The sequence below is a fragment of the Mauremys mutica genome, chromosome 11, assembly GCF_020497125.1.
Source record: "Mauremys mutica isolate MM-2020 ecotype Southern chromosome 11, ASM2049712v1, whole genome shotgun sequence".
Taxonomy (NCBI): Eukaryota; Metazoa; Chordata; order Testudines; family Geoemydidae; genus Mauremys; species Mauremys mutica.
Window position 1 is genome coordinate 31,713,183 of NC_059082.1, and position 25,586 is coordinate 31,738,768.

A 25,586-nucleotide genomic window follows, 5' to 3' on the forward strand; every position below is an offset into this window, starting at 1 on the left:
TGGTCAAGAGACAGAGTGGAACCTCACTGGTGGATTATCAACAGTTGGGATAAGAGCCTGCAGACCAAGCAGAAGGCTGGCAGTGAGCCTGAGGGGTCTGTATCAGTTACAAACTGGCAGGAAATGGTGCAAGGAGTCAGAACCAGGGGAAGAGCAGTGAGTCTGAGGAAGCAGACCTTAGCTGCTTACTACAGGGTCTCTGGCTGGAACCCAGAGGAGAGGAGAAAGAGGGCCTGGGTTCCCATACCTGCCTGCAGGTAAAGAGATGTAAAAGCCCTCCTGACTCAAGGGAGAAAGGACTATTGAGCCCAGGGTGAGGCTGAAGACCCAGTCTCAAGCCATTAGACTCTGTTTGCTGGACTCTCCACTTCGCTAGAAAGGGTGTGAACTATAAGTGACCTGGCTGGAGGGCTGAGTTGTGAGAAGGGTCAAACAACCACAGTCTTGGAAGGGGCTGTCAACAAGGGGCTCCAAGGTCAAAGTGGCTGCTGCACCATGCTTGGTCATGAGGGGGTGCTCTAGCTGGTGACTGACCCCTCTATAAGCCCCATTGTGCAAGGCATTGCACAAAGATACAAAATAAGTGACAAATCCTGATCCTAAAAGCTCACAGTGGTGTCTCTGAGAGCACAATTTGGTTCAGGGTTTGCTGGTACTACATTGTTTGCACCAAAGATGAAATGCTGGCTTTGCTGAAGTCAATATAAAACTCCTATCAATTTCAAATGATGCCAGGATCTCATCCTAAAGTCTCTTTTTGCATACATAGATTAAAATAGTTCTAGCAGAACAGAGAGGAGCAGAATTGAACGTTAGTTTCATCTCTGCCTTTCAAATTCCTGTTTATACACAGCACACTATGTTTTTTCATAGAGTGCCAAAAAATCAAGTTTGGGGGGAAAAAAAGCGTAGGGGAACTTTTCATCTGCTTGTCAGTTTGGATACAAGCTTGTTAAAAAAGCAACTTTGAAATGTAAATAGCAGTTTTCACCAAACCTATTAATAGTTTCAATAACTTTACTATTTAATGGCTGGGTATTATAGACATGTTGGTTTAGATTCCTTCTTTTTGTGCTTCCCTGGTGTCACAAATCTCACTTTACAGGTTCCCTTTCCAGCTAGGCACAGGCTGAAATGCTGATCTCATGTTTTGGTCTTTTGACAATTTTCATTTAATGAATTGATTCCTACAGTTCATTAGCTTACCCTCTTCCACTTCTGTATACACATATGTCTTAATTAGCTGCTCATTGGCTGTTTAATTACAAGAAAACAGCTGACAGCTGCCTTGCTGCATACTAATGACAGACGTTTTGGAATGATTATACACAAGCCTGTGACAACTAAGACTTATTCATAATCCCATGATTTATGGCTAATACTTAGAGACATCCATGTATCATTAAGTTTTGCAATATTCTCAGCAACTAACAATTTGGGGGGAAAATCCTTTCTGATTTTAAATCAAACTCTCTTCAAATTTCTTTTAAAAACATAACAAGAGATAATTGTTACATGAAAAGGATGAAAATATTCCAACTGTACTTGTAACCATTTTATGACACCTAAATTATTTTTTAGTTTTCAAGGGGAAAGATTTTTGTGTAAGTATTTGTTAATAGAGATTAAGGGTTTAACAGCTCTGGAAACAATGCAAAAAAACCAAAACTGGTAATAATTACATTCAAGATAGGTTTTCCTACAGTGTCTTTATCAGTTTCTACAAAGCTCCTGATAAACCCAGTTTGTAATATGATTAGGTTCCATCCATAACAGCTCACCAGTTTTTATTGGAAACTGGTTTAGGCAGAACAGTATTTAAAAAAAAAACAACAAACAGGATTTAAAGGCAAATATGCCAAAGTCAATGTGACCCTCAGAGTTAAGTAAAAAACAAACAAAAAAAGATTTTATAATTGGAGAACTTAGAACTAGTTGGATTCATACATAAATTGAAGTCCATGTGAAAAGAAAAACTAAAGTATTCTCCTTCAAAAGCAACAATAGAAATACTCCAGTTGTATTTTTTAACGAAACAAGACTCTCTCACAGCTTTGAAGAGTGCCAAGAGAGCGATGGCTGAGTGCTTTAAAACTTCTGAAAGTACAAGAAATGCCCTCAAGTGCCCTGTGTGAAAGGTGTTATGAAACTGAATGTATGCATTCAAGTAAGGAGAGTGGCCACACCTGTATTAACTGGCAAATTAGGCATGAGCTTGTCACCACTGAGAGAAGAACCTGAAACTAATTGTATCCACAGTTCTAAAGGCATAGTTCAGAACTAGGCATGGCAGATCTCAATTTTTATTTTTTCATAATTTCAGTGGATATCAATCTTTATTTCTAAGCATTTTTCAATTTACATTTTCACAGCTGTGGGAAACAATGTGTGTGTTTGTGTGTCAGACAAATATTTAATGACAGACGTTAAATTCAAAAGTTTAAAGCTTTATAACTGTTAAAACACAAATTGTCAACATCTCATATCAAAATATACAAAGTATTTATCCTTAAATCAAACTCTAAATTCTCAGGCATCCTTTTTAATCTTATTTTGCCTATGTGTAAATTTGGATTATTATCGATGGAAATATTTTTTCAATTTATACATCCGATAAAATTGACGTTTACTGATATTTACCGATGATAATCTAATCTTTCTAACCGTATTCATATTCAAAATTTTGTTTCCCAATATCAAAGTATTTCACTATAAGTCCCTACAAACTATTTAGGAATTAAATTTAGAATATTAAGTAGTACCTGAAAATAGTTTCTCTGTTTAGGGACAAAGCTGGAGATGATGCACTCCATCACTCTCCCTCTTCTAATGACGATACCCAACAGATTTTCAAGGATTGTATTTACTAATCACAAACGAAAATTCAGTTCTGTCTATCTAATACTGCTCAACAAATCAAACAATGACAATTGAAAGTATTACAGAGAGGGGTACCTTCTTCCCTTCATCCTCAAACATGTTTTGTATATTAACTCTCACAAAGGACGTTAGCAATAAACAGATGAGGAAATTCATTGTTTGGTAGGGAAAAAAAAAAAAAGGAAGGTTTTTTTTTCAAAGAGGCATTTAAGCCCAAGTAAGAGGCAGGAGGCTTGCAAATATTCAGTGAGGTTTTTATTTCTTTGTAAAACAAAAATAAATATTAAATATAAATCACTAGATTAAGGTAGAACAGCTAAAATCACAAGAAGTTAGGAAATGAAAGATTCCTGAGCAGTATTAACTTGGCTTCATTAAAAATGCCAAAGGATATAATAAAAAGAAGTGAAACCTGAACAGAAAAAACTACTAAGTATTATTAAATGCACTGCATAGGGGAATTAGGCCAAGTTAACATTGCTATTGGAATCTTAACTTTTGCTCTTCCTAGCTTTTTTGTGGTTTCAAATGTGGAATCCTAATGCTTCATTAGCGTAGATGTTTGCGTTTAATTTCCTTTTATTTTTTAAATTAGAAAATAAAATAAATTTCCTGTGTTTAATAATTTAAATAATCCCATTTTGGCTTTGAAGTTCCTACCACACTGGTGTGAAAAGAGTGAGAGAGAAGAAACCATCCAACTTTGCTGCTGCTATTGGAGATCATTTTCCACAAGACTGGCTTGAGAGGGTAGCCAGCCCTTCTGTTCACTTAATGATCATTTAGGGCCCTGATTCTGCAATCTGATGCACATGGATGGATTTTTGCACCCATGCGGAACCTCACTGACTTCACTGGGATTTTGAACTAGTACAAGAGAGTCTACCCGAGAATCACAGTGCAGGACTGGGACCACTACCTTAATAGCTGCACCATCAAAGCAGTGTGTGAAACAACTCAAACTTAGGGTATTTTTTAAAATCAAAGGTTAGATTATGTGAAGAGTAGTATAAGAACATATAAAATTGAAGTGATTACAGCCACAAAAAAGCTGGAATACACACTGTGGGGTAATAGTACCTAACTGTTTCACATTGAGAGAAGCCAATCTACACCAAGTTGTCCCCCACCTCAAATAGCTCTCTTCAGTGAGACTTTGTTGCTTCTATTGTGAAAGAGTGTAACACAAACATAATCCTTCTTTACCTTTACTTCTGCCACAGCACAGGATTTTACACACTTTTAAAGCTATGATCATTTACACTCTGAACACAGTCATCCCCACCAAGGTTAGGAAGATTTGAACTCCATGGGTGCCATTCTTTTTTAAGAAGAGAAATATATGAACACACACAGAGAGTCAGATACCTAGCAGACACGATATTTCCTTTTAACCCCAAAACCAAGAATGAGTGAAGGACATGAATGAGGTAAGCAGGATATTATTTACCTGCTTCAAGTGTGTGTAGGCTTAGTTGTCCTGGCTGTACATAGTTATCATCCTATGGTCCTGATGCTCCAAGAACAGGAGAACATCCTTCATTTGTTTGTTTGGGCCTCTGTTTTATTTGGGGGGGGGAGGGCTTTTGCTTTCCACGCCATTATCTTAGCTGACCTGGTTGGATACTCAAAGGCAGATTATGTTTTGCATTCTTCACTGCATAGGAGACCAGGGGAAACCATATGTCTGACCCATATGGGACTCCATTTACACTCCTCACTGTCAGGCTGGCATCTGTCATTATTCTGATTGTTGGAGGTTCAGACAGGGACCTCCTTGTCCTTTGATAAGTGAGGGATTTACATTAGTGAAGGAATAGCCATTCTGATAGAGGGATTCTCAATGGATGAACTTATGTCTGCTCAGGTGAGTTCCAATGGTTGATCAGGGGATCTTGCATAGGAGGAGAAGCAGAATTGCCCGGAGTACTGTCTCCATGTAGATGGCCATGCATCTGCTAGCTGAAAGCACTGGTAAAATGAGAACTGCCAGCTTTGCCAAAAGCTCCTCTTGTGGAGGTTTGCCCAAGAACTCCTAGGTGAATGAACTTCCCAGACTGGACTGAGGAGCAATTCTGGTCATTGACAATATTGTGAGTCTTGAAGATCCGGACAGTTCTGTTTTATATTTGTTCTCATACCATCTTCTTCACCAAAGTATCTGAGGACCTTCCCACAGGGCATTAGGCAATGTGCCTACTATATTATGTGTGGCTTGTTTGTTTTCATCCTCTTCCCAATGGGATATTGGATTGTGTGTGCAGTGTGGTGCTTTTTTCATACATACACCCTGCTACATGTTTATGTTAGAGAAAGCAGGTCAAAGAAATGCACCTTGTACTTGAAAGGTGGTGAGGTCTGTGATCATCCTTAGTTCCTGTGGGAATTTGTTCCCAAGTCTGCAACCAGCCCCCAAGGAAATTCTGTCTCCTGAACACTAGCTTTATCCTTACAGCAGAAAGTTCCATTGAGCCAGAGGAGTGGAGTGGTTGACCATAATTTTTATCCTGGAGCTTTAGGTGACCTTTTAGATATCCTGTGACCAGACCACTGACAGCCTTGAAAATAAGGACAGAGACTTTGTGCTTGACTTGATATTCTATGGAAAGCCAAGGTAGAGTGTCAAAGGGCTGCCACTTCACATGAATAAGACTTTGATAAGAAGCCATAGATGTAGTGGTAAAATGAGATGCCCTGTGTCTCAAAGTGGATGTCTGGATAACCACGCACTTTGGGACAACTTGAGATGTACAATTGCTCTAATTGGTTGTGGCTTTCTTGACTTCGTCTCTCAGATAGCACTGGGGACATAGGTACACCAGAGTACAGAGACAGACCTTCATAAGGTTGATCAATCACATGAAGGGATTTTCTCTTGCATTAGAATAGCCAGTGTCTTCATTCAGGAAAAAAACCTTGACTACTGCTGTACTCCATCTGGACAGGACAAATATTCAGCTAAGCTAACTGTTTTTTGTTTTTAGTCTCCACCCTCCCTCCAAAAAAATAAAAAATAAAAAAATAACCCTGCTTTTTCACTGAAAATGGAATAATGGACCCTTGGGTGATGACATGTTCCATGGAACTGTCCAGCACTACTTGCCAATTACTGCTGTCCTGAGGAGGGAGAAAAGACAAGAGGGTGTGAGAGGGAGCATTTTGGGATTCTATGCCTAGTCTCTGCTCTCTTAGAAAGCCCATTTGTCTGAAGCAGTACCAACCCAGGAGAAGAAAACATTTGCCAATCTTCCAAGTGGGTAGTGATCATGAGCCAATAGAACTTCGCAGTATGGAGGGGAAGCCATCTCAAGGATAATATATTTAGTCTGCTGATATTCCTGTGATGACACAGATTTTGGATTATCTAAAGAAATGAAGCAGACACTGAGGTCCAAGGAGAGTTTGAAAGATTTGTCCAGCTGAACTTAGTATGGTTCCTCTACAGCCCTGTTGCTGGGATCTTTTTTTCTATGTCCTGGAATCCACTGGTATCTAGAATCTCCAACAGAGAATCAGGCATTAGGCAAATGGCTTTCCCCTTCTTCCTATGCTCAAGTATAGAGGGTCTTGGGCTAGAGGGAGCTGAGGGTCAGGGTCTATGGTTGTTAGAGTGTAGTCAATAAAATCTCTTATTCTCTCCCTGCCCTCATCTCAAGTTGGAACTGCAGAGCAGCGATATCTGGCTGAGAATTTAGGAATACTACAGATTGTCCATACTAATGTGAAGTACATTGACTTTCTTTTAGAATTTGTCTTTGAACTCCTGCAAGACCTTAGACTTTGAGAGATGTGGCTGGAGACTGGGTGGCAAGCTGAATGCAAGCTGTGTAAAGAAATTAGAATGAACCGAGCTAACTGATGCTCTAAATTTCTAGGCCTGGATGATGGGATGGGGAGGAGGGTCTTGAACTAACATGAAGATATGAAACACAAAGTCACTTGTGCAGGGCTGCTGGTGTGCATGGCTGTCCCTATCAAAAATAAAGACTCTGATTTGAATAGAGTAGAGCAACCACCTGGGTTTTCACACTGCACATCAGAGTTGCCCTTTGGCTGAAAATGACTGGCTGATTCCTAAGGTAAGTGATGAAGAGAGGCAATAATAACTGTGACACAGTGAGGCAGTATTCAGGCATCATGGCTTTGTCCTTCCCCAATATTATATATCCAGGACAAAGTGCGCCTGTCAAAGCAGCAGTCTTGGGCAAAGTATGCGACCTTTCCCTTCTCTCTTATGAAGCTGGCCCTTGAATCCTGAAGCTGCTCAGTGATGGACAGAAGCTTCATCAGGATAAAATGGATGAAGATATTTAGCAGAGCTCATCACTGAGGAAGCACTGAACTTGGGAAATGCCGAGCTTCGATTATGATCCCCTTCCAGGAATCCCTCCTTACCAGCGCTGCTGCTAGACGGAAGGCTGAGTCAGAGCAAAAAAGCTAAAATCCTGTCTGGTAGAGCACAGGATGAATCTCTGCCTAGCACAAAAACAGGAGCCTAATCTCTGAAGGTAGTTGCAGTTACATGTGCCCAGCAAGGGAAGCAGGCAAACAGCTTGGGAATGAAATGGCAAGAGTAATCTCTTATCCTCTGAAATGTGGGTTAAAGGTGGAAAACCCATTAGTACTCGAGTGACAGCAGAAGGTACTCGCATGAGACAACGATGCCTGCAGCGGGGATGTACGCAATGTGTCAGGACCAGGTCACGCACACGCAGATGTGTGTGTATAGTTGCAGTATAGCCAGACAGGTGTCAACATTAAATTCATTCAGCATTAATCTTCGTTGAAAGAAATAGACACCGAATAGAGGGTTAACACGGCTACTGAAATCTTATTTTAGTGGAATTATTGAAGATTCAACTTCAGGAGAAAAAAAAAATCCAAGACTAAACCTCACATGGCAATGACTTGCACCACACTGAAAATTTTTTTTTTGCCAGCAGGAAGGTTTTTATATCTTTAATACAAAAAATACACTACAATTTTTTCATCTCATGCTGTTTTCTATGCAGGATAAAATATACGTATAAGTCAGTGCCATAAATTACAAACACACATTTACAAAGGAAAACTTAAAAGCCTGAGATCTCAACTAGCACCCTTTTACTAGGGTTCTTTGCAACTTTCCAAAAAAAAAATAAAAAAAAATCAAGAAAACCACAAATTCTGTCTAAGTGAATCCATAAAACAGATTCATTGTGGCCTGCTGGAAAGGACTCTTCTTTCTACTCCTCTTCTATTCATTCAGTGTCAGTTTGATAATGAAGGAATCTATCGCATCCATAGCACAACAGGAAGTCCTGGGATTTTGGAAGCTCTCCCAAGGGCTTGGAAAAAAATCACCTAGGAGCCAAAGCTTATGCTTAAACTGTATTTTAAAACTTGTTCCCCAGTTTTTTACTAGTTTTATCAATTAAACTTAATCAACTTCACAGCAAAACAAAATGTGATATTTATAAAATGAAAGAATCAAACTCAAATGTATAAACACAGATGTTTTAAGACTTAATTTTTTTCCCAAAGCTTACCTTGCAGCCTTCACATGTAATGACACCATAATGGATTCCTGATGATTTGTCTCCACAGATCTTGCATGGAATAATTTCAATTTGAGCTGCAACAGAAGCACGCAACCAGTTAATTACATTTTCTTTTAAACACCTTATAAAAGCGTTCCCTGATCAGCATTTGTACAGTGAAAACTAATAACCTACTAAACATTATACTGCATTAACTATTCATTGCTGAACTGTGAGGGTCCCCCTAGAGCCTTGGACTAAATTATGGCTGCTCGTTATATAATAGCTTTCAGGTTATTAAAATGGGTCATTTGAGAAGGTGTTTAAGAACCCACAAGAAGGCTACGATCAGCATTTCAAAGCCAAAAAGAACTGGGGAGTTCACATTTTGGCTGAAGAACTAAATACTAAAAGGTTTCCTCCAATCTCATTTCCTCGGAATTGTTACAAAAGGTATAAAGTTTGTCCTGGCTGAAAATCCATGATATGAATGTAACACTTTACACACAAGTGTCACGGCCATCTAGTCTACACTATTGACCAGTTTTATACACAGATAAATATGGGGAATACTGGTAGCATTTTAAATGAAGGATCTCAAATTCACAAAAAAAAATTAGACTGAATGTTTATTATTAATAATCAACACCCTGAGACTGAAGAAGGGAGGAAAATATGGCAGTACTCTAGGTGCACTGGAGTATATCTTCTCTTCTGTCTTTGTATTTCTCTCTCTTTCTTGAGAAAGGACCACAGATGAACTCTATGAAAGCACTGCTTCTTTACTGAACTAACAGCAATTAGAATTAAGTTTCTCATGCTATGAAGCTCTTTCAGGGATGGAATCTAACTCTACATTTGTAAAGTGCTATGTAAATTTACAGTTCTTTACAAGTTTTACATTTTATTATTTGTGCCATCCTGTAGAGAGGCCCAAACCAAGATCAGAGCCTGATTATGCTAGACACTGCAAGAGAGACAGCCCTTGCCCCAAATTCTTACAGTTTAAGACAAGACAGAGAAAGGAAGCATTATTCCCTTTTATGAATGGGAAACTAAGTAACAGATTAAGGCTCTGATTCAGCAAAACACCTAAGTATGTTATCAATAGAACCGGTAGAAAGTTTTTTTCTGTGGAAAAACGTGGTTTTGTTGAAAACAAAATTTTTCTGCAAGAAATTTCATTTGACAAATTCCAAAAGTTCCAAAAAGTTTTTCAAAACAAAAAATTTAGGGAAACAAATTCCAAATTTTTTTCAGAAGTTTTCATTTCAAAATTGTAGGGGCTCCTACACACGTTTTGACTGTTTTCCAACTGGCAAAAGTGAGACAAGTTAAAGTGTTGATCACAGAGAGAAGGAAAAGTGAAAGGGTCACTTTTAAAAGCAGTTTCTTTCTCCCCACACACTTACTATTTCTCAACTGTATAGTGACTTGAAAGAGTTGTAAACAAAAATGTAGGAAAACGTTCTCACCTCCAACCCCTTTGCAGGGGTTCAGAATTTCCTGCGGAAAAACAGAATCTCTGGATGGGAAATTTTTTATGTGGGTGGTGGTGGTGGGGAAAACCAGTTTTCCTGGCAGTGGTAGTGATTAGTTTTGTGCACATACTCCTGTGGCACTGATTCCTGCTTTGCTGAGTAGATACGGATTTAAGCACATGCTTAATTGCTTTGTTGAATTGGAGCCTATGTGCTCAGTCTTGCAAAGCACTAAGCACCTTGGCTCTGATTCTGCAAAGTTCTTATGCATGTGCTTTACTTCAAGCACATAAATAGTCCCATTTACATCATTGGGACTACTCGCATGGTCAAAGTTGCTAGATTGACACTTCTGTGACTTGTTCAAGGCTGCACAAGGTGACAAGTTCCCAGCAGAATCAGGAACTGATCCCAGATCTCCAGAGTCCCAGTCCAGTGCCTTAGCCAAAAAAAGCTTCTTCCTCTCTACATAATAAATATTTAACAATAATGAAAAATCCTTCCCTGTATCTGAGTTAGATGTTTTCTACTTTACAGACTGTGCAGGATTTCCTTTCCCCACACATTCAAATAGGGCGTTAAACTATGTTAAGTATATAAACTGAACTAACCTGCTTCTGAAAGGCTGCGATTTGTGCTACACATGATTGCTACTGCTGTTTTATAAGTATATTGATTAAATTAGGAGTCATACATATTCATTGACACAAACAAGGAAGGTTCGTGTAATGTGCTGTTTAAGGCAACAAAATCTGAGCACAAACTGAATTAACAAGGAACAATTTTACTATATAATATTCTAATCCCCCTGCATTTTCAGCTTCATTACCTAAACAATTTGCTCTGTCATGCACCCTAAGTAATTCAACTCAGCTGCTAATTTCTCTCCTCCAAACATCTGCAGTTTCAATAAACCAAAAGCTAGTGGCAGCACAGCTCCACAAATTTCGTCAATATGTTACATTTAGTTAAGCGACCATCTGACTGTTCAGATACATTAAGCTATTTAAAACCTCATTCATTCTAGGGCTATGTAAATGGCTATAGCAGCTTTGTTAGAACACATGCTATTTGTTTTGACAGAAACTTACTGGGCCAAATTCTACTTAGGTACAGAGGTACAACTCCACTGAAGTCAATGGGTGTGGTTAATGGGTGGAATTAAGAGAATCAAAGCATTAATTAAAAACAAAATATGAGGAAGAAAGGCTCCAGTGCCCAGCTTAAACTTCTTGTGCCTGAACGTTGCTGGGACCCTGTCAGAAGGCCACTAAGAGTATGAAAGTTTGTAGATGGATAAACAGTATGGGGTAAAATTTTTAGAAGGATGGAGTCCTGGCCCCTTCTTCTTTCTGGCACAATTTGGGCCCACAAAATTAATTGCTGGTGAAAATTTAAGTCCTTCTGCCTCTAATAGCCTGATTTGAGTGTGCCACAGGGCAATTATGCTCTTTCATTCAGGTTCTTGTATCATGCCCATCATCTTGTGGTGTATTGATCTATATTACACCACAAGATGCAACATACAAATTTTAAGTAGCTCAAGCTTTGTTACTGAATTAAGAAACTTCATAGAGTAACTGCAAGCTATATGAAAAATATTCTGATTCCATAAGGTGCATAATTACTGCTTTTTAAATAAGTTTTTTTTGTTGTTGTGGTGGTGGTGGTGGTGGTGGTCTTTTAACTGATCTGTTCAGTTGACTAACTGCTGGAAAATTTTAAGTTGCCAGAGCATCTGCTAAACATTACAAATGGCTGGACCAATTTTTCCTCTACAAATAATACTTTCAATAATTAAAAAAAACCAACTGTGTAAAAGCAGATTCTCTTCTAAGATAAAATAGTACAACCTTCTAGAACAGTCACAAACACACAGGGAAGACAAGCAGTTATCTTAATTCAAAATTAAGTGGAAAGCATTTGGTAGAGGGGGTACAAAGTTCATCCCTTTCCTCATCCTTATAGTCCATAACTGAGCCAACCATGGGTTGACTTGATCTTCAGACACATGGAATTGTGTGGGCAACACAAAGCAGTTAATAACTACTTAACAAGGTGTTGTGGGAGAACTCATTTGCATAGAGTTTGCTACCTTTCAATAAGCTGTCTAACTGTAAATGATTTTCATTTTGCGCCTAGCTCTCCCCATTTTCTTGGTTTTACCTAGACTTGAGCTAATATCTTCCCTCTTGCACCAATGCTACTTTGGTATGTCAAGCTTATAATATCAAACACCTGACATCATGCATACATATGAAAGACACCTTGACTTTTATCCTTATGTTCAGACACACTTCCATTGGACTTCAAGCCATTCATTGATTTTATGAATGCAACTGATGGCACTGAGAAAGGATAAAAACATTATATCTTTTTAAGCCCCTGTACAGGTGCCTGTTCACTTTGAAAGCACAGTTAGTTACACACACAAAACTGGACACCGTGGCTGAATATAAGGGCTTTTGTATTATGCAGCAGACACCTGTCATAAACTAAACCGCAGCGCCTCTGCCACCCACAGTTGGCTGCTGCCATAAAGAGAAAAAAGTGCAATCTAATTTGCATCTGAAAAACTAGATGTTCTTCCCAAATGTTTGCTGAGGGCATGACAGGTAGAGATGGCTCTTGTATTGAACAGTAGTCACATTATGAAGCCACCACACTGCAGGCTGGAATACAACAGCAATCAACTAAGTGACAAGTCTATACCTAACGAAGGATTAGGACTGTCACATCCAGAGAATGTGTATGACACTGCTGGGTACATGAGCACAGATGTGCAAGGAGAGCCAACAATGAAAATGCTGGCACCTAAGATACACAGGCAAACAGCTTAAAGCATTAACCAGGCATGTTTTAAAAGTCTCCCCCAACTAGCTGTTTATAATGAAGATTTAGACAATGTTTTTCTATTGGGAAGTCACAAAGATGGTTATTGCTCAAGAGTATTTGAAGTCAATAACAATTTCTTAAAGTGCATTCAAACATTTGTTTTGGAAAGACCAAGAATGGCATGAATTAAACAGATAAGAAAAGATAGTTCACATTTTGGTTTTCCCAACTTAGACAGCAGTATGCAAGCAGAAAACACAGCTATTTATAAGAAGCAATGGACAAGATCCTCAGTTGATGTAAATCAACCTAGCGCCATTTTAGTCAATGGAATTATGACAGTGTACACCAGCTGAAGATCTGGCCTGTTATCAAAGCATCTAGTCTTGAATCAAGCCTTCATTGCTGGACTGTTTACTTTAACTTCACTGTCTTGCTGGACACAAAATACAGTACATTTGTTTATTTCTACTTTCCATTCATCATGATCTTGTAAATGACTGCAGGGGGGTATATATATATGCAGGGGCGGCTCTATGTATTTTGCCGCCCCAAGCACTGCAGTCAGGTGGCTTTCGGCGGCATGCCTGAGGGAGGTCCACAGGTCCCGCGCCTTTGGTGTACCCGCCGAATTGCAGCCGAAGCTGCGGGACTGGCGGACCTCCTGCAGGCATGCCACCGAAGGCAGCCTGACTGCCGCCCTCACGGTGACCGGCAGGCCGCCCCTGGAGCCGTGTGTGTGTGTGTGTGTAAAAAAGTATTCCATCGGTTATTTGAAAGCAATTTCCTTGGAAAAAATCTCTTCACTAGCTGTAAAGCGTGCTTAAAAAAAAAATCACAGCTTTGTGAAATGCATGAAATTATAGAAGACTGGACATTTAAGAACAATTAATTCTTTAGATTAATCTTTTAGTGTATATTTTAATAACATAGCATGATGGTATTTAAGGATACTCATCTTGTAACATTTTTTGAGGATAAGACAACATACCAGGCATAACAAAAAACTCAATTACCAGCTGTGATCACAGATTCTGCCCCTCTCCCCGACAGAGAAGATGATGCAGTCACCAACCACAGCATGTAGCATAATCATTACTTCACTGCAGTTACAAAATAGATGAACTAAAATTACGGCAAATGGGAGAGGGGGAAAAGAGCAGAGAAAGGAGAAGGGGAGAGGTCCTCCCATGCAAGGCCTGGTGCGTGCCAAAGCCAAGGTATTTTAAGACTGGTTTGACTATTTCAACAAGGTAAGAAAAGGCTTCCAAGTTTAATAAAATGGCAGGATCATCCTGTAACCAGTTGCCTTCTCACACAAAACAGAGCTGGGAGACTGTCTCCAGTGCCTGAATAGCACACATTTGTGAATCAAACATGTTCAACAATTCTGTCCCTTTCTTTTACTTTTAAATTAACTGTATGGGCCAACCAAGGCATGAATGGGAGTGGAACAGAAACTGGGTTCTATTCTAAATACCATTTCAGTAAAACAGGTCTTCATAATCAGAAAAAATACTCTATACAGCCTCATTTAAGAAATGGCAACAATGTGCTTATCCTAAATTAGAGTTAACATTGGCTAGGACAGCGGTTCAGGAGATGGGCATTCTATTTCTGATTTCAGCGCTGTCCTGCTGTGTTAATTTGGAGTCTGTGCCTCCATTTTTCTTCCTTTATAATAGAAATGATAATTCTCTACCCCAAACAAATATCTTGAGCTTTTGTCTTTACAGTTAAATCCTATACATGGTTGTCATGGGGGTGTGACTGCCCTGTGGTGCCTGCTACATGTAGCACTGCAGGTACTCCCTCCCTCAAGTTTCCTCCTCCTGCCCCCGAGTTTTCTCTCTCTCCCAGGGTTCGCATTGCTCAGCCATCCAGCAGGGTCACTGAGTTCAATCCCCCTTTCAGGATAATAAGTCCAAACAAAAGGCTTTTCTGAGCTTTGCAGTTTCTCTGGAGCCTACCCTCTTCCCAGTCCCTTTTGGGTTACCTTTCATTCTCTCTAGCCCTGCTTAAATAGGATGCCCCAGCTCTCCTCATCAGAGCTGGTTGTAAGTTAGCCAGCTTCTTTCTCAGCTGGCCCCTTTCCCCAATTAGTACTCAAAGTACACAGGACAGCCTTCTCCTGCTAGAGTCTGCCCTGCCATGAGGGAGGAAGCAGCATTTATGTTCATCCTTCCCCTTCTCCCAGCTCACCCCCATTGTTTGGGTGAATGGACAGTTTCCCCCGCCCTCTCTGCAAGGCTCCGGATCTCGATCCCTTAAAGTCACAGTGATGGGATTTCCTCCAAAGAACCACTTATTTCCCAGACCATTTCCTCTCTATCAATATCTCCTAGGTATACGTCAGACTTTTCAGAATGTTAAAGGTCAACATCTCATCACAAGGATGGGCTGACTACTAGGCACCACTACCCTTAAGGGGCAGGCTATCCCATCACACCGGTGCATAGCCAAATAAACTGGGAGGTGCACTAGGGAGCTTTATTGGGCTCCAGTTGGGAATGAATTCTCCCCCCAGGCTATTTGCCCTTTTCATGCTTCTAAGGTGCTTTGAGATGATCAGATCAAACGTACCATGGACAGCACAACACTGCTGCAAGATGTCTGAACGCTAGAATTTCAGCTACCGTGTTAGCTAAATTTTTTTTACATTTAATAAACAAGATTTGGGAACATAATTATATAGCCATAAAATATGGCCATTGACACAGAAATATCAAATATTGAGATACACAAACACCCCAATTAACATGTAATAAAAATGTTTGTTTTTTTAAAAAAAGTAAACCCAAGTTCAGCTTATTGTAACAGCACTTGAGAATGGTGAACAGCAGCTTCTCTAAACAAAGTTTCTGTTCTGAGTTGCTACTGCCTTTATTCACTAAGCAGCCAGCAAATGAAGTTGACCCAGGCTAGATGATGTTACAGGATTCTATGGTTCATAGAATTGTTGTCATACCTAATTTATTTTTGGAGATAACCACTAACCTTGGTCACTTGTGAAGATGAGCACATATAACAGGGATACTTGTATGGACCTATTGTCATATGCTGTACACTATGGTGTTCTACTGCTAGGAGAGGCCAATCCATATTTTCTGTCAAAAAAAAATAAGCTGGAAGGCCTATGCTCCTGTGCTCTGAGGAGTGGTACCCTGAAGACTTCTGATCTTGAGGCAGTGTGTGTCTCCTTATGTCTTTTCTCTAGCTGGGGGATTGTGAAGTTTTCATAGTTTATTTTTCTCATGCATTCAAAGAAGTAATGTGTATTGAATGGGGTCTCTTTTGCTAGCAACAATGGAAAGGGATAGGAAAGCCAGATTTGGCAGCCACAGTGTAAATCTGGAATAATGCCATTTGACCAGCTCTTTGGACAATGGTAAGTATTTTTTTCAATTAAAACCAGAAAATATAGAAATTTCTTTCTTCATTTTGAAGAAAGGCTCTCCCTCCACCTCCAAAAAATAAAAACAAACCAAAAAAATGTCCATACTTCCATAGATTAACCCAGAGCAGAATTTATCTCATGTTTTAGGCTGGATTTTCTACCATTAGCTGGTGAAATTCTCATTTCATTATATCCACATCACTTTCCCCAACCTTCTTGTTTCAACAAACACATTTATTTATGGGAACATTTTTAAATTCTATGTTTTCCCACCACCTAAAAGAGAAAGCAGAATTTACCTAGTACTTTTAAAAATTTAAGCAAACATTTAACAACTCTGCCAGAAATATCACATCTCACTAAACTGATCTTTATTTTAATGGCTTTTTTTACATGTGGCAAGCATGCTTCTAAATCATTATATAACTATACTTAAGAAGCAACTGTTGTAGCCTCCATCCAAAAGGTGTACAATCGTGCCATATGCAGGATTATGAAGTTAAATATAGTTGACAGTTGAATTATGCTAGGTTTGCATCATAGGGGGGTCTTACACCAGCATTTCATAGTGTGGTGGGAAGGGTACTTAAGAGATGAACATTAGACATTTTTAACTATACAAAACATTAAATGTGGCTACTTTTTCTTCAAAAGAGCTACGTACATTTGTGTTATCTGTTTGCAGTTCAATAGCCTTATTACTATCTGCACTAGCAAAAATCAAATTACATCTACTGTTACTAGAAAAAAGCAGGTGGGAAAGCTAATCAGCTTGCAATATTGTGTCAACATTATTAACAAGTTCAGCTAAATTCATTAATGCTAACAAGGTGACAGTTAGGCTCCTGAATTGTTAAAAGGACACTTGTCAGTATTAATGAGGCTAAAATATGATCCGCATTGTCAGTAGTTCCACCTTTTGCATCCTTTGCACATGCAAACTTTTATAGTTAATAACACTGCAGAATACTGTTTAAAAAGCTGAGTGTGTTTAACAAACTGTTGCATCCCTATTCCTCTATCATAACATGTATGCATTAATTTGTTTACATGTACCATTAGGCTAAGTTATATACCAGTTTAGTGGTAATTTCCAGAATCCAGAAGGTAAAATTAAACAGATTGGATCACAATCAAGGTAGTGTCCCTTTAAATAGAACATTTTATCATGACTTGGCTTTCTCCAGTGCCTTTGCTAGGGCATAGAGACTTCGTTGGGGGTTTTGCCTCAGAGAGAATGGCAGGATGTGTTCCTTGGAGCACTGAGAAGTGCTACTTTGAGTGATTATGTTAAAAGCTTGTCAACCACAGATGGCATATAAGCCACTTCCCCACAAGAGAGCTGAGCTTTGATGAAAAACCACTCTAAAATCTGAATTTACCATTTATAAGTAAAGTGAGCAGAGAAACCATTTCACCAAGACAAGGAGTTCTTCCAAACTGAAGTGACTACATCTGCATTTAAAAAATATTTTCCTTTATTTTGGCTGCATGGGAACTTGATGTCATTAAAAAGATTTCCTTTGATGTTGCAAGCCAAGCGGCACAATTAGTTTCTCATACAAAGATATTCTCTGTCTAGTTTAAATTTTCATATTAAAGTGATTCATCTAATAGATATACAATAACAACCAAACATAGGCTCAAAGTCTCAGAATAGTCAAAAAGTTTCCACTCACTATCACTCAACTTCTCTCCCTCTAAACAGATCTTCCTGGGTCCATTTGTGGTAAAAAGTTCTGGGCATTTATTCTGTACACTGGGCTTCCTATAATACTTGGCTATTAAAAGCACATAAATGTTAAAAATAATCAACAAATTAGGATCATCAGAGCTGTCTACTCTACCCAAGTCTATGCACCATCTCCTTATATTAATCCCTTTACCAGATCCAGGGAATTATTTTAACCACTAATAAAAATTAAAAAGTGTGTTTTTCATTAGCACCATCTCTAGTACACCTATGCTGCTTTGCCTTTTCATAGGAAATGTAATCAGGTCTCTTAAAATAGCGAGACAACTATTTCAGAGGATGCCAAATCCGCAGCTATTGCAGTCAGTTACCTACTTAGTTTCTAGTGGCAAGCACCAAAAATGTTGATTATAATAGACGTTTTCTCCATCTGAAGGGAAACAAAAATGTATCTATAAAATTCTGTTGACATCTATAAGCAACAGGATAATTTGCAGCTCTTTTGCATTTCTTAACCTGTAGATGTCACTGCAGTCAATGCATATTGGACAGTGGGAAGAAAAGCTTAAACCTCATGCCAAACCTGCAGAAAAAAACCACAGAAATTGGGCTTGTTTTTGGCTTAATTGGCTTGTGAGTTACTTGTTGGCTAGTTTTTGGCTTGTAGCTTGTTGCTCCTTTTTTTTTTTTTAAATCGGCTCCTGGCAAACAGGGGCTGGGCGGGGAGAGTCAGGGGTGCACAGGGGGCCCACCACAGTCCCAGACTGCACACCAGGGGGATCTAGTCACATAAATTGTTGAGGTTCTTAGGGATTGGCTTGTTTTGAAATGGGATTAGCTTGATTTCTGGCTTATTGTGAAAGTCGGGGTGCTTATTTACCACGTGAAAGTTGGCAACTGTGGTGAACAGGGCCGGCTCTAGGTTTTTTGCAGCCCCAAGCAAAAAAACTTTTGGCTGTCCCCCACCCCAGCCCTGGGCTCTCACCCCCCCCACCAGTGCCCTCCCCCACCCACACCCCCTGCTGCCCCAGCCCTGGGCTCCCCACTACCAGTGCTGACTCTGCCTGCTCCCTCCTCGCCTCCAGCCGGTCCGGCACTGGCAGGGTCGGGGTAAGCAGCGGGGCTCCTGGGCTGCGTCTCAGCCCAGGGTCCTTCCAGCCAGGGCTCCCGCCTCCAGGTCCGGCTGGGACCCGGGAGAGCAGAGCCGGGGGACCACCCCGGCAAAGTGCTGAGGAGGCGGGGCAGGGTAGCCCCAGAGGGAGCGGAGCCCCGGAGAGCGGGACACAGGCCCCGCAAGGCAGCGCCCCAACCTCTATGGCACCACTGCTGCTGCTGGCCACCTGGCCGCAGTCTCTGGGCGGTTCGGGCCGCTTCGTCCATCCCCAGCTGCGGTGCTTGGTGGGGGGAAGCAGCCGCCCTGCGGCACCTGCAGGTGGCTCCTTGTGCCCCGCGCGGCGGCCCCCAGGCCGAGTGTCCCCCACTCGGAGCTTGCCCGGCCCAGCCACAAGGTGCGTGAACCGCAGTGGCCCCAGGGCACCCCCCATGCACAACGCGCTGCTGCTGCCAGGACCGACTCTAAGCTTTTGCCGCCGGAAGCAAAAAAAAAAAAAAAAATAGAAAAAAATGGCCGGAATGCCGCCCTTGAAAATGTGCCGCCCCAAGCACATGCTTGGTTTGCTGGTGCCTAGAGCCGGCCCTGGTGGTGACTACTCCTTTTCTGAGAGACATTTGGTCAGTAATGGGAACTCAAACCCAACTCCTCCTGTTAGGTCCAACACCTTTCAAATGAATAATATTACTTTTATCCCCATAGAGGGCTGCTTTCTTCCTTCACAGGATGAGTTCTTTGCTTGTTTGAGCAATACCGCCCCCAGAGACTGAAATATTGATGTGATGGATAATGTCCTCATCATCTTCCCTAGTGGTAATACTCTGCCTCTGAATAGCTTCTGTGCACCTCCCTGACTATTCCCCCCTCACTTCCCCCATACAGTATGACTCCTGCAGGAGCTCTGCTCCGAGGGTGATGCTGATGCAAAGCCTAGGTTAACACTGTAGATATTTGTGCCCAGTAAAAGAAGAATGCTTGGGAGCAGCAACTCCTCAGCCCTGCTGAGCCTACTTCCATGGGGAACATTCACACAGGGTTTTAGGAGAGACTGGAATGGTGGAAAGAACAATCTAGGACTTGGCTAGAGCATGTGACCCACGATAATTCTATTAAAGATAATATGTATGACTGTAAATTCAATCTACCATGTATGGTATTTCAATATCACAACTGAAAACCTTTCACATATCCTTAACTCTTGCAGCACTTAGTCTCCTTTCCATATTCTAGGATGACCATTATAAGACATTTTCTTCTATAGTTTGAACTAAATGCAGTTCCCCCCTGCACCCACACACAAACCCTGGCTGCCCCCCAAGCCCTCCCCAGAGTATGTTAATACAATGCTAAGTTAGATAATTAAAATCACAAAGTCAGGAAATGCAAAATGTCATATTCCAGCAGCAATGTTAACTCTGCAACATTTTACATCTTAAATATTTCAGCAAATACGTTTTGTGATGCATAAAGAATGGGATGGAGAAGAATTAAAAAAAATACAACACCATTATATAAAGCAAGTGTACACCCACCCCTAGAATAATATGATCAGATCTGGTCACCCCATTTCAGAAAGAAAATAGCAGAATTTATGGGGATTCAGCTCTGGTGACAAGAATGACTAAGAAAGGAATGGAAAAAACTCTCATGACAAGAGACTGAAAAGCCTGGGGACTGTTTACCTTGTAGAGGAGGTGAATAAGGGACATGACAGACATATCCAAAACAACGAATGAGACCAAGGTGGTTTATTAGCAACTTCTATTCACCCTGTCTCACTGCACAAGAGCAAGGGCACAGTCAATGAAATTGAAAGGTGGTAAATTCAAAAGTGATAACAACGAAATACTTCTGTTAGTAGTACCTTCAAGGCCTCATTGCAAACACATAGTAAGAAACAATCCCTCCTCAACAGCTAACAATCCAAATAGACAACACACAGAAAGAGGAAAGAGAGGCATAGATAGGTGAAATGAATAGCCCGATGTCACATAGCAGGTCAGCACAGCTGGGAATAGAACCCTGCTCCACTGACACTAAGATCAGTACCAAAGCATAATTAATCAGTGGAATTCATTGTCACAAGAGGCCACTGAGGGTTTAGCAGAATTTCAAAAAGGATCAGACATTTATATGAGTAGCAAGAACATCTAGAGTTATTATAGTAAAATATTAAAAACAAACAAGAGTTTTGGAAGATATAAAACCTCAATGCTTCAAGACACAAGCCAGCCTCTACTTATTGGGTAAGTTGTCCCATAACTAGCTATTGAAGGTTTCTTGCATCTTTCTCTGATGTATCCACTACTGGCACTACCAGTGACGAGATACTAGCCTAGATGAACTTTCATACAGTCTGCCAATTCCTAATATATAAATATTAACCTATATACCCAAAACATGCTTATGAAAAGTATAAGAAAATAGTTTCTCTCTTCTTAATAATGGTAGCATTTAAATAGCTCCAACTGGACTTTGAAGTTTATACTCCACCTTGCTGAACAGGATAGCAGAGGGGACAGTTTCTTTGCTACTGATCCTCTTGGTTGGCCATATAGCAAAGCAATCACAAAGCAAACTGACTGCAAAGATACAAAAAGTAAGGTCTGGTTCTCCATTGTGTTACTCCAGTTTCATGCTGGTGTGACTCCATTAATATGAATGGAGTTACATTAGTATAAAACTGCAGTAACACAATGGGGAATTGGGTCATTCATCTTTATAAATAAGAGCTTAAAATTGGCAAAATGTTGTAAAATGTATAAAAAGGTGCTGAACCATCTGAAGTGGTGGATTCCATTATTTTAATTCATACTCGCAATTTTCTTCCTATCGGATATTAATACAATGGATTTTTGTTCACTTAATATTTCAGTGAGACATTTCAATTTGCCACGTTCAAATTTTCCCAGCAATACTCTGAAAGCAGCAGTTCATGGATCTAGGAAATTAGCAGGCAGAAGGTGCAATGTGATGTTCAGGTGGATGAGAGTTCCATAGGCTGTGTTTAAAGAAAACTGCTCAGATATCCACTGGGCATGCTCAGATGTGAGTTTTCCATCACTTGTAGGTTACAGCTCATTTCAGAATGCTTTCTTTAAACCATGCACTTGCACAGCTGCCCATTAGAATAATGTCCATGCCAAGTTGCAAAATTCAGATGTTTTTGCTTTGCTGTGGTTCTCCTCCCCGCACTCTACCATATCTCCAAAATGGCTATGTTCAAAGCTGAGAAATCATCTTCTGTGAGAGACCAAGCATGGAAAATTTCATCTCCTCCCCCTCCTAAAAAACAGAATGGCTTAGAAAATTATAAGCCTGTGAAAAAGAGGAGATTCTAATGGAAACTGTTCTGCAACCATAATTAGAGTAGGTGCTACAATCTACCGGTATCCATCATAAATTCTTGTCTTGCACACCCACTTTACAACATTTAATTTCCTGTCTGTGAATGATAAAACCACCTCAGAGTGTGGATAAAACAGATCTGGTTGCTATTTAATATTAGTTATTCTGATGATTTGAATTTGAAAAAAAAATACAACTATACATTTCCAAGGTATTTTCACATACGAATATTTTATGTTGCATCAAAATGTATCTAAGGTCAAATTCTACAGCAGCAGCAGCATGCTAATATACCACTGAAACTTATGAGATCCTCACTATTACAGATCCTTAGTCACAGGACATCTGTATTACGGATATAGGTAAACTAAAGTTAAGTTCAACATATTTAACACTAACAAAAAATCTTCAAAATGACAGTGACATTATAATCTGCATTAGATACAGAGGTGACAAGATTAATGATTACATAAGTGTGTCTCAGAGCCCAGGAACAATAATCAGCTCTACTGGTTTTATTTGTGTACACAGGCTATTAGAGAGTCAGCTGACGCTCCAAAATCCAATTTAAAGTAGTTAAAACCCTTTTATGTATTTATCTGAGGTTGGAAGAAAATGGACATACTAATTCCATTCCCTTACCCATTTTGCCTTAAACCAAATCTTACTTTAACAAACATGAAAAATTAAGCCTTGAAATAATGGTTGTAGCAATCAACATTGTCGAAAGAACAATACCAATAAAATCCGAATGTTTTAAAAGGGAAATTTTAAAATGAGTGTAAAACAAAATTAGCGTTTTCCCCAGAGAGACAACTGTATTGAGTCTGAGGTTTTTAATGATATCAGTCCCCAAATGACTGGTCACTTTTAGCTATGAATCTGCAAGATAATAAATAATGGCGCTCAATCTCCAACACAATTATTCCCACAACCAGCCCTCCTTATTCAGATAAGTAGTACTACTTGCATTACCAGACACTGCTCTCTATGTCTCAACAGCTTTTGGTACAGGAAATAGGAGCTTTCATTACAGTGAATAGTCCACAATTGCAAATAATCTTATGTCCACAAAAGTTCTACAAAATTCAAAATATTCACCTTTAATTCTAATCAATATAGGATTGAAAACTAAGATTAGAAAAGTGGCTACAAGGAGTGTATATCCTCCCCTTCTGCTGGGCAACATGACAGGAAGAATGGGGGATACGAGCCTAGGTTTTTGTCTGGTTTTAAGCAGACAGTCCTGTTTTTAAATGGTTTGTCCCCTGCCTGGTACTGAGACAAAATCAGATGTGGTTTTGGTGGTATCACAGATGGGGGATGCCATTTTGAAGATGTGTTACTCTACCCCATGTGGCATGACTTCTGGTGGGGGCAGGGTCACCCCATTTTCAGAAGCACTGGAATGTCCAGTATTCTGGGGATGCATGAATGGCCACCTTATATGTGCCTGCCCTCCCAATCCTACCACACAGGCCCATCTAGCCCCTCCGATGCCAATAGTAAAAGCTGGACACAGCGCAGCTCTGATGGGTGTAGCCAGCCAGCCACGTGCACAGTTGGTAAATGGGCACTCTTCACATCATGTTTCCCTCTCAGGGGAGCAGTTGAGCACAAAATTCCCTCTGTGGCTTTTACATGCCATGGAAGGCAACAAGGCAGCCACAGATTCCTAGGCTATTTGGGGAGCGAATGACAGGGTTTACAGGTGGGTTGAGAGCATCTGCAGGATATGATCCTGTTTGCATGGATCTGGGCCTTCTGCTGGAACTGGTAGCTACATGTTCTGGGCATCCCACCAGCCCACTCTGCCTCTACTATTAGGGGAAGCCTGCAGTGTCCCAAGAATCAGGGATCTCTAGAGATAATGGGCCCAATTCAGCACTATGGCATTCCAGGTTCACTCCAGTTTAGCTCTCTTGATGTCAATGGAATTCTGAGAGAACAGCAGCAAATCAAGCCAAAGGTATTCATTTGTGAGAGTTCTTATATACGGTAACTCCTCACTTAACGTTGTAGTTATGTTCCTGAAAAATGCGACTTTACGCAAAATGATGTTAGGCTAATCCAATTTCCCCATACGAATTAATGTAAATAGCGGGGGTTAGGTTCCAGGAAAAAAAATTTCACCAGAAAAAAAAAGACTATATATAATATATACAGTATAAGTTTTAAACAATTTTAAACAAACAGTTTAATACTGTACACAGTAATGAATGATTGTAAAGCTTGGTTGAGGTCCTAGGTCAGGGGTAGGCAACCTATAGCACAGGTGCCGAAGGCGGCACGCGAGCTGATTTTCAGTGGCACTCACACTGCCCGGGTCCTGGCCATCGGTCTGGTGGGCTCTGCATTTTAATTTAATTTTAAATGAAGCTTCTTAAACATTTTAAAAACCTTATTTACTTGACATACAACAATAGTTTAGTTCTATATTATAGTCTTATAGAAAGAGACCTTCTAAAAATGTTACAATGTATTACTGGCACGCGAAACCTTAAATCAGGGTGAATAAATGAAGACTCGGCACACCACTTCTGAAAGGTTGCTGACCCCTGTCCTAGAGTAAGAGTGTGGAATATTTCCCAGGGAATGCCTTGCTGCTAAATGATGAACTAGCACTTGGCTGGGCACTCAAGGGTTAATACACTGTTGTTAATGTAGCCTCACACTCTACAAGGCAGCATGGACTGAGGCAGGAGGGAGGAAACAGAATAGATGCAGGGCAGTCACTGTGAACACTTCATGGTCAGTTTTTGCAGGGATGATGAGTCCACGCTATTCAGCTGGAGCGCACCAGTCCCTCCTCCTGACAGCACATGCACAGCTGCTGACTTTCCAAAGTGCTGGGGGGTGCTTGCATGAGTGAGAGAGAGATGTTCATTGCCTCTTTAAGTATGCTGACCCCACTTCAAGTACGTTGCCCTTTTAAGCAGATCAGCCAGTTCAGAGAGGAAGCAACAGCTTCAAGCAAGCTACCCCCTCACCACTTCTGTCTGTGAGCCCAGTCCCCTCCTCCGCTTTGTGGAGTAGGGGTACGGATCGGGGGTGGGGGACAGGAGGAGGGGGACATCCTGATATCAGCACCCCTCCCTCCCCCTCCCCCAGCAAGCAGGAAGCTCCAAGGCAGAGGCCAGGCCAAGTCAGGAGCAGAACGGCAATGGGGGAGGGACAGCTGAACTGATGCTTGGCAGCTGCTGAGCCACATCCCTTACAGGAATTTAGGGGAGCTGATGGGGGGGGGCTGCCGGCCCCCCCTCCCCTGGTTCTAATCCCCACAAGGTGGGGCTGCTCTTCCAGAGGATCCTGCAAGCAGTGG

General features: G+C 40.6%; 1 protein-coding gene across 1 annotated transcript in view; it reads right to left on the reverse strand.

The window, feature by feature from the left end:
- RORA (RAR related orphan receptor A) overlaps nt 1-25,586 on the reverse strand; it is an 85,340-nt gene that overhangs the window by 21,928 nt on the left and 37,826 nt on the right. The window contains exon 2 of the mRNA XM_044980170.1: nt 8,409-8,494. Within this exon, the coding sequence (XP_044836105.1) occupies nt 8,409-8,494 (86 nt within the window). The remainder of the gene's footprint in view (nt 1-8,408; nt 8,495-25,586) is intronic.